This window comes from Branchiostoma belcheri, unplaced genomic scaffold, assembly GCF_001625305.1.
Source record: "Branchiostoma belcheri isolate BF01 breed outbred unplaced genomic scaffold, Haploidv18h27 scaffold38, whole genome shotgun sequence".
NCBI lineage: Eukaryota > Metazoa > Chordata > Leptocardii > Amphioxiformes > Branchiostomatidae > Branchiostoma > Branchiostoma belcheri.
The window spans coordinates 2095127-2104456 of NW_017803998.1; the positions used below are offsets into that span (position 1 = coordinate 2095127).

A 9330-nucleotide genomic window follows, 5' to 3' on the forward strand; every position below is an offset into this window, starting at 1 on the left:
ACCTTTTATGTGAATTAAATTTGGCGGAGCATCTTCAAGTAGTGTTGTTTCTTGTTGTTTATTTATCTAACCTGGACAAAACTCGATATAAAATGACATAACATTACAACAAACAATAAAAGGTCCAACGAAAATGAACAGGCCTTCGTAAACAAGTAAAATTCGTAAATAAAAATAATGCTATAGGAGTAGTAGTGGAGTGATGTGAGTACTCATTCTGATACAAACATGCAAAAATGAGATTTTTGGGAATGTGGATCTTGAAATGGGAACAGACACACAGGCACCATTTGGGCATCTGTACATACATACACGTGTGTGTCCTCGTCCTATTTGCTCGATGTCCATTTATTTATGTAACTCTGCCAAGGATAGTTAATTTTGTCTACCGAAACTCCGTTCGTTCCATTTTTTCAGATAAGGCCATGTCGATTTGATTGTATGGATGGCATCTTTTGAGAACCCCAAAACTAATACGAGCGTGCGAATAAAAATGTTTGGCAAAAACAAATTGCCCTCTTTATGACGTGGCAATGAAGGTTGAACAAATGAAATCACACATAGAGTAGAAAATATTCGATTTCATTTCTCCACATTTCCACGACATAAGTATCGTTTTGCATTTTTCGTCGATTTACGGCACACATCCGCTTACTTTACAGCCTCTTGTACGATTTAAGTTATAGTAAAAATGTTTGGAAGGGGTGGACGACAACCCATGCCCGAGCGGATGTCATCCATAAAATCAAATCAACATGGCCTGATTACAAAACGCTACCGTCGGCGACACAATTCATTTCTTCGACGCTGAATCAACAAGCCACACGCAGCAGTAGTCATCTGTTTGACGATTCGGCCACAACGCGTTCTTTGAAGAACTGCATTTATAAAATTGCGTTAGCTACAATTCTTCGATAAACGCGCAGAAAACGTCGATCTACAAAGCATCGATCATGGAACATCGTCGTAGCGCTTTCAAGGTATGGTTGTTGGTTAGTGTCATGCTCTCCGCTGCCGAAAACGATTCGTGTTCCCCCGCATGCAGTTGGATAAGCTGCTCTGACGGCCGTCTACAGTTCAGCGGGAGTTGGTTTAAGATTAGAAGCGTCAAACACCCTTGTCTCACTTGCGATCATGGTTCAAAAGAACCACGACCTCTCCCTCACGTTTCATGTTTCACACACCCGAAATGGGTCGGCGTCAGGGGCGTTCCGTTTGGTGTTCTATCGGCGACAAAATTACCCATCCCCGAGCCGACACAACTACTTTTCCTTACCCTCGTGGACACCGAAATTACGGACTTGGAACGAAACACCTTAGCAAACCTTTCCAAATTACGGGAGTTGCACTTGGAATTCAACAACCTGACTGTTGTAAAAACCAGCTACTTTACAGGTCTACGTGGTGATTTGGGACATGTACATCTTCGTACCTTGTCACTCGCGCACAATAAAATTTCACACTTAGAATCAGGCTGCTTCCAAGACCTCACTGGCCTTTGTGACTTGATACTCTGGAGTAACGAGCTAACATATATAGACCATTCTAGTTTTCTAGGTCTTCTAGAGCTAAGGGAGCTTGTCCTGGGATTCAATCGCATTGAGACAATCGATGGTAGAACTTTTCAATCTTTCAACCGACACACGCTGCGCCTCCTGGACCTGAGTAGGAACAGGTTGGCCCAAGCATGTCTCACTTCTAAGTTATTTTCCGGTTTAGCGCATGCGCACAACAGTATTAGGTCATTGTTGACCATAAAACTCTCAAATATCGGGAGCTTCAATACTGATGTCACAAAACAGTGGGGCCTCGTTCTTTATATATTAAGTTCTCAACCGCGATATGTAGCTGTAGTTATCGAGAATTTCATTCTCTGTGTGAGTCCAAATTATCCTCACGACAACGAATACCTAATGTCGTGGAATGTGAAGAAATCAAAAGAAGATATTTTCGGGGCTACGAACCCTTGTTCTGCACTGGATAGCTCGGCGACTCTACCAAGGTCAGTGATGGTTGTATCCCCGTTTGTTGTTATTTTGGCTACAGCAGGCACGTCTGCCGAAGAGCAGTGCGTACTTGCTTGGAAGCACCAAAGAGGAGTCGAGTTGCCTGTAAGCGATAGTCTCAACATTCGGCTAGCTACTGTGGATGTCGAGGCACACCTAAATAACAGAAAAGCGAACACGGCACTTATATTCGACGAAAAGTTGCCAAAAGCGGGAAACAATTCAAATATTAGAAGGGGTATAAGACAGCAACTCTATGGCATTCAAGGTCAAGAAATAAGAAATGTGACCTGTCTTTCGCTTACCCCAGATAATGCATCTTTTTCTTTCTTTGAAGTTAATCCCTTTCGAATCACCTCTGGCAAAATGTGCTTAGAAAACCAAGTCCTCAATACTACAGAGAACAATACAGTCGCGTACAATACCACTGTAATAAATACCTTCAATCTAGAAGATACAACCACAAAAGAAATGGTGACTAACAGAAGAGTTGTTACTGATGACCGTTCGGAAAAGGAACATATCTCCATGGTGGGGTTAATTTCGGCATTGGTCACAGTGGGATTATTTTGCCTTGGGCTTACCTTGGCCTATGTTTATAGAAAACGACAGTTAGCTGGCAGAAACCATCACAGAAACTTTCATTTCCAACCGACTATGACTGTAGCGATGAAAAATATACATTCAAGAGGAAGAGCATCGTCGCTTCCACTTGTGGTACTTAGGGACACGCGAATCTTTGACAATCTGCATACATGTAAGCATCTTCAACGTCAGTATTCAGTGCCTAATTTTGCAAATAAAAACGGTAGAGGCTCCCATGGCACGTCTTTTGATGCCCCGAACTACTGGGAAATCCCTGACGCTCTCGTAGATTCCAATGACCAGCCGGACCCTGGACAACTCGACGCTCCACATTATTGGGAAATTCCGGATGCCTTAGTTGATTCGGACGCAATCGGCACCTCTCGGGCAATTCCGGGCGCCCTCGTGAACTCTACTCGCCAGCCGACGACTGACGAACTCGGAGAAGCCCATTACTGGGAAATCCCGGACGCCCTAGTTCATTCCGGACCGAATTCGGTAGAATTTGACGCCGCTCGTGACATCCCGGAGCCCCGCGTAAACTCCACTTGCCAGCCGACAATAGACGACTTTGACGGTGCCCACTATTGGGACACCATTCGAGCCCACCGACGACCGTCATCACTTCCAATCGATATCCTGACTAATCATAACAGTGAGCCAATGCCATGCTCTCTTCCGCATCAGTACTGGAACAATCCAGATGAAGATATCGATGGTGATTCTACAGCCTTCTACGCGTCAGCAGCAGAGCCAAAGTTTTCGGGTGTCACTAAGAGCGGGGATAGTGATCGACTATACAAAGGCGTGGCTTCTAGCGCAACGACACAGACAGGCAGAGGACATTCGATTCAGGCTACATACAGAACTGATGATGTCCAAACGGCCTTTGTGGCTGTTCACAATGACTATAGCATCGATAACTAGGCTCATTTGGTAGTAAGAGACGGGGGACCCCATAGACGTTCTTTCATTTTTGAACCACTGTTACCAAAAACTCTCATGGATATAAATGTACCTTTTATGAGAATTAAATTTGGCGGAGCAACTTCAAGTAATGTTGTTTCTTGTTGTTTATTTATTTATTTATTTATTTAACCAGGATAAAGCTCAATATAAAATGACATAACATTACAACAAACAATAAAAGGTCAACTAAACAAAGATCCAACGAAAATAAACACGCCTTCGTAAACAAGTAAAAGTCGTAAATAAAAAATAATGCAATAGGAGAAGTAGTGGAGTGATGTGAGAACTCAGTCTGATAAAAACATTCAAAACTGAGATTTTTTGGGAAATTCGTGAAATAGGAACAGACACACAGGACACTAATTGGCACCATTTGGGCACCTGTACATACGTATGCATGTGTCCTTGTCCTATTTGCTCGATGTCCATTTATTTATGTCACGCTGTCTGGGATAGTTAATTTTGCCTTTCGTTCCATTTGTTCAGATAAGGCCATGTCGATTTGATTATATGGATGGCATCTACTGGGAACCCCAAAACTAATACGAGCGTGCGAATAAAATGTTTGGCAAAAGCAAATTGCCCTCCTTATGAAATTTAGGTGGTCATGAAGGTTGAACATGGCCAATTTGTCATATCGCCTTTCATTTAAATAAATCGCTAAACATCTGCTACATTTGCTACATTATACGGTAAAAGAAAAACATACTGTAAATGTCGAAAAGTTCGCAGTGGTTTGAGTGGTTTTCACGTTAATTTCTTCTCCGTGAATTCCAATGTATTACTACTGTACTACCGAACTACTACATTATTACTACTACTATTTTTGGATTACTGCTGAATCAACTCCACGTGAAGTGAATTAATCAATTTAAATCAACGCATTAATTGATCTTCACCGCTGGGTCTTGTGGCACAACATTTAGAAGTATTTGCAGACGTTTTGTTACGTAGCCTGAAAACAAAAGGAAAAAATGATTATGTCCAGAAAAGCTGGATACTAAAATTGATTTTTATGATATATCTAACGGAAATATATGATTTAACGAAATAATTAACGGAAATATAATTTTTATGATATATTTAACGGATATATTTAACAAAAAATTTAAATCAATATTTAATACACGTATTAAATATTTGACGGACATGCAGCCACTCTCTCGTTGATCAAACGGCTAATTCCCATTTTCTCACTGGTCGAACTACTGATCATTCGCTCGTTGGTCGAACTGCTAATTGACATTCTGTCATTGGTCAAACTGCCAATTACCACTCTCTCATTGGTCGAAATGCTACCATCCTCTCATTGATCGAACCGATTACTAAGTGCCATTTTCTCATTGGTCGAACTACTGATCATTCGCTCGTTGGTCGAACTGCTAATTGACATTCTGTCATTGGTCAAACTGCCAATTACCACTCTCTCATTGGTCAAAATGCTACCATCCTCTCATTGATCGAACCGATTACTAAGTGCCATTTTCTCATTGGTTGAACCGCTAATTGCCATTCTCTCATTGGTTGCAATTGAACCACTAATTATTACCATGCTCTCATTGGTTAAACCGATAATGTGATGTGCACGTAGTAAGTTCTAACCTTCAAGCGACAGGAACCAGGCTGGCTTGTTTTTCCAGTGCACGAAGACGGCGTAGACTGGAATGGCGCTGGCTAGTATGATCAGCCCGATGCCACACTCAACAGGGGCCGACACGAAAGAAACAACCACCATGAACAGGCTCAGAAGAACGAACAGAACAGGAATGGCCAGGTTGTTCTAAAAAGGAAAAAAAAATGTCAACTAGATATGTATCACTTGCAAAGCAAATGCATAATCTTTACCTTTACATGGTCTAGCTCAACAAACTATAGCTCTGTTAATTCTGAAACACACCATATAGTGACTACGCAGCGCCTCATGAAATGGGTACGCATGCCACTTGCTACATAATGTAACCCAACACCACAGCACCAGTTACCATGGTGACAGGCGTTGGATCCAGGTCATTGGCCTAGTTGTTTGGAACGGAAGAACACTAAAGGAAGAAGAAACAGAGCAAAAACAATATGTTCTCCTTTTGCGAAGGTAAACATAAATGACAAAGATAGAAGGTGTCGGTAGTTAATAGTCAACTTCATTCGAAACGTCGGCTGAATTAAAGACTTGGTTGTGAAAAGAGTGTCTTCACTCAGTGACTTACCAACATGACGAAACTATTCATGGGTATACATTTTACCTTGATAGGTCTGGGTAAATCTGGTTTCTTGTACCGCCACCACAGCAGCCCGATAACTGCTGTGGCACAGCTCAGCCAACCAGCGAACCCCAGCAGGTTCAACAACTTGTACACGTCAGTAGGTATCAGCATCAGCAAACCGAACGAAATCTGTAATTTTGGATGGAGTTGTAGAGAATAGTGTCAGTATATTGCCATGTCTCTTGACGTCGGGTGACATCTACGTGATAAGCGCCTATTGCTGTTCACTTTTCTTTCCGCTTGTTCAACTGATTTCAGTACATTAGATCCTGTAGATAAATTCAATTACATTCTCATGGGAGTAAACTAGTACAGTGTTCAAGTATTAAAGGAAATGCATTAAGAAATGTTTAAATCCTTGAGGTTACATGTTAGAGAATTTGTGTTTGTTTGTGTGTGCGTGCGTGCGTGTGTGTGTGTGTGTGTGTGTGTGTGTGTGTGTGTGTTTGTGTGTGTATGTGTGTGTGTGTGTGTGTGTGTGTGATTGTGTGTGTATGTATAATGTGCGTAGGAAGACTTTATTCATACAAATGTATTTTTCTTTGTTATATCTTATATATACATAAGAGTTTATTCATACATGTATTATTCTTTGTTACATCTTCAGTTGTAGAAGACCATACGAAAGTCCCTGTACTTTTTGTTGAGTCAATAAAGAATTTCTGTATATATAACAGCCATTCGTCAAATAACCTTACATTTGAATCAAGCCAATCTGATAACCATTCTACTTCATTTGCTTGTACAGTTTTAGTTCGAGTGATTTATACTAAATTATGGATCTGAAAAATGATAAGGTTTTTCTCACCAATAATATGACAGCAGGGACAGGCGTTAGTTGGTTGATTTGAATCATCGACAGGATTCTCGGGAGAGTGCCTTCCCTTGCAGCTACCATCAACGGTCTATGGAAGAAGCATTGCACACACATAGCCTTCGTAGCAGGCTTATAGAACTGTGGGTTTGGTGGTCTTCGGCTGTTTCCTGACTAGCCCAGTTCTAACGGGGGTCAATATTGTCTATATGCAATCAGAAAATAGCACATAAAAGCTCCCAAAGACCCTGAAGACCCCCCAAACCCACAGTTTTTGGCATGCTATGGAGGCTAGTACACGCATGTAATATGTATAATACAAAATATTCAATGGGGTACTAGAAAGTCAACAACTTGCTACATAATGTAACCCAACACCACAGGGTGTCTGCTACAGCACCAGTTACCATGGTGACAGCCGTCTGGTCCAGCTTATTGCCCTTATTTGTTCAGAATATCAATGCATATATAATGGTTACTTCAAAATGGTGTAGCCTGACAAAATACTGCTCTGTTCATTCGTAAAATTACTTGCTGTAGTCGAAGTACGAATGCCATTTAGTTTTACCTTGTATTCACCATAGTGCTGGAGAGAACAGTTGCAAACGTGGAGACTGCCACTGCCACGGGTATGATCCAACTCATAATACCAAGGAGACGGTTGGCGAAGGTCTGAAGAAAAAAATCTTCCACTGTATTCTGCATCAGTTCTGCAGTTGGAAGGAAACGTCCTGCAGCTGCATTCAGTCTTTGTTCATCTTCTTCCTTTGTGTTTTTTGTCTTGACTTAATTTAATTCAATTTAGTCATAGAGTTGAGACGGCTCTTTTTTTTTTGTAGTTGTTTGTATAGAATTATACTGTAGAACGGCATAGTAGAGCATACATACCCTACACGTTTTATTGTTTTATTTATGTTAATTATATTATCAGTTTCTCGTAATAACGCCAATAATTTGAAAACAGATTGCTTAATTTCATTTTGTATGTTTAAGTAACCAGATCATGTATTTTAGTTATTTCTGTATCATAATTTGATTTCCTTATAATGTAATTATGTAAATTACGTATCTGTATATTGATGTGATATTTACTATTCATTTGGGGAAGGCCCGCCAAAAATTAAGGTTTTAGACCTATTTTTTATTATCATCTGATTAGTATTTTTGTTGTATTTGTGTGCAAATAAACAATAAACATAAACAAACACGTATTTGTATACTTACCACGGCGACTGCATCCGATGCGAGCAGCTCAGCCGGCGTCATGGCTGTGAAGTAGGCGATGTTCGTCAGCACGTAGATACCGGTCACGAGCGGCAGCGAGATCGCTGTGTTCAGTACCAGGTTCCTGGGGAATAACATCAATGGGTCAAGTAAGATTCAGTTTGCAAACTGTCACCTCACTTCGGTCAGGGAGCTAAAAGACGGTGGAAGTAAGGAGATGAGCCCCACCTATCGGATCATCAACCCACTGCAGCTGCCTCTACGGCCACCAACAAGCTATGGAACTAGTAAGTTCAATAGAACGGTGAACATTTCATTTTATCGGTAAGGAGCTTAGATTATTACCTCTAATTATCTTGAATCTAAATCCTTGGTGAATGTAAAATTCTTACCTCGTTGGGTTTTTCAGCTCCTCTACCATAGCATTAAGGCCTTGCCTGAAGCGAAAACAAACAAATAAACAAACAAGCTAAACAAAAATTGCAAATTGGAAGGTAACATGTATAAAGCAAATGCATCTCTCCTACATGGTATACATGTATGGCCTACAGACTGCTCTGTTTATTCCTGCTTTAATTTAACACATTGATACATGTATATGTGGTGACCAGTCCTGTCCTGCCACTTGCTATATATAATGCAATCCAACACCACAGGGTATGTCTGCTACAGCACCAGCTACAATGGTGACAGCCGTCTGGTACCATGGTAAATGATATTGGTCTTATTTGTTCCAAACGAAAGAAGAAACGTAGCGAAACCTACCACCCTTCGTATGCCCAAAGTGCTGAATAGAAGGACACCATAGTGTCCCCGACTGAAGTCGTGGTTCCCTCAAACGCGTTGGCTGGCTCTAAGTTAGTGGTGTGTCCTAAAAATACAGAATGGTTTTTATTTCCCTTGGCTGTTGTGTTTTTTACCTCCTACCTCGGTATAGTATTGCTTTCGGTTGTGTTTGTGTTTGTGTGTTCGCTTGTGATCGGTTAATAGAATAACCGACCACTTTTTGGATCGTACCATTATACAGGGGACAGGACACTTACAGTAGTGTTAAGACATGTAGTATTTATCTATCAAAACGTATTTTGAACAATCTATTTGAAAATACATGCGAGCATTAACCCTTTATTATCCCACCTTTAGCAAGTTGGATCCCTCCGAACACTATAATGATCGCGAGTGCCGCCACCTTCAGAATCGTCAGAACCTTGTTCACTTGCGCCACCATGCGGACACTATAGCAGTTGACAAACCCTATCAGAGCTGCAAGAACAAAATATCAATGTAATAGCTGTAATAAATACAACCTTTCTGTTACAAAATCTAGGACCTGTGACACATTTATTAGTTAAAATGACTTTGAGTGGTGTTGGGTAGTTTTAAATCACTATTTTTTTCTGGACCGAAACTGGAAACGCAACGTAATTTAGTAGGCCTTTATTTAACCCTATGTAGACGGGGGGGGGGGGGC

The 9330-nt window shown here is 41.0% G+C and overlaps 2 protein-coding genes across 2 annotated transcripts in view; one reads left to right on the plus strand and one right to left on the minus strand.

The window, feature by feature from the left end:
- Positions 1–953: 953 nt before the first annotated feature.
- Positions 954–4066, plus strand: LOC109476490. Its single transcript, XM_019777424.1, has 4 exons — positions 954–1675; positions 2047–2111; positions 2461–3378; positions 4047–4066. Exons 1-4 carry the CDS (start codon positions 954–956, stop codon positions 4064–4066), a joined length of 1725 nt encoding a protein of 574 aa, XP_019632983.1.
- Positions 4067–5157: 1091 nt separating this feature from the next.
- The window catches only part of LOC109476491 (large neutral amino acids transporter small subunit 1-like), a 4854-nt gene continuing 681 nt past the window's right edge, over positions 5158–9330 (minus strand). The window contains exons 2-8 of the mRNA XM_019777425.1: positions 8997–9122; positions 8625–8730; positions 7860–7983; positions 7204–7307; positions 6630–6726; positions 5801–5950; positions 5158–5340 (exon numbers count right to left, since the gene is read on the minus strand). Coding sequence (XP_019632984.1) covers positions 5158–5340; positions 5801–5950; positions 6630–6726; positions 7204–7307; positions 7860–7983; positions 8625–8730; positions 8997–9122 — 890 coding nt within the window. The remainder of the gene's footprint in view (positions 5341–5800; positions 5951–6629; positions 6727–7203; positions 7308–7859; positions 7984–8624; positions 8731–8996; positions 9123–9330) is intronic.

What these genes read in the sequence shown, in the direction of transcription:
- LOC109476490 (XM_019777424.1), top strand. Translation starts at nt 954, where the DNA reads ATGGAACATCGTCGTAGCGCTTTCAAGGTATGGTTGTTGGTTAGTGTC. An exon ending in CTGGACCTGAGTAGGAACAG is followed by an intron (nt 1,676 to 2,046) that starts GTTGGCCCAAGC and finishes TTTTGGCTACAG; the next exon opens with CAGGCACGTCTGCCGAAGAG. An exon ending in AAAGAGGAGTCGAGTTGCCT is followed by an intron (nt 2,112 to 2,460) that starts GTAAGCGATAGT and finishes TCAATCTAGAAG; the next exon opens with ATACAACCACAAAAGAAATG.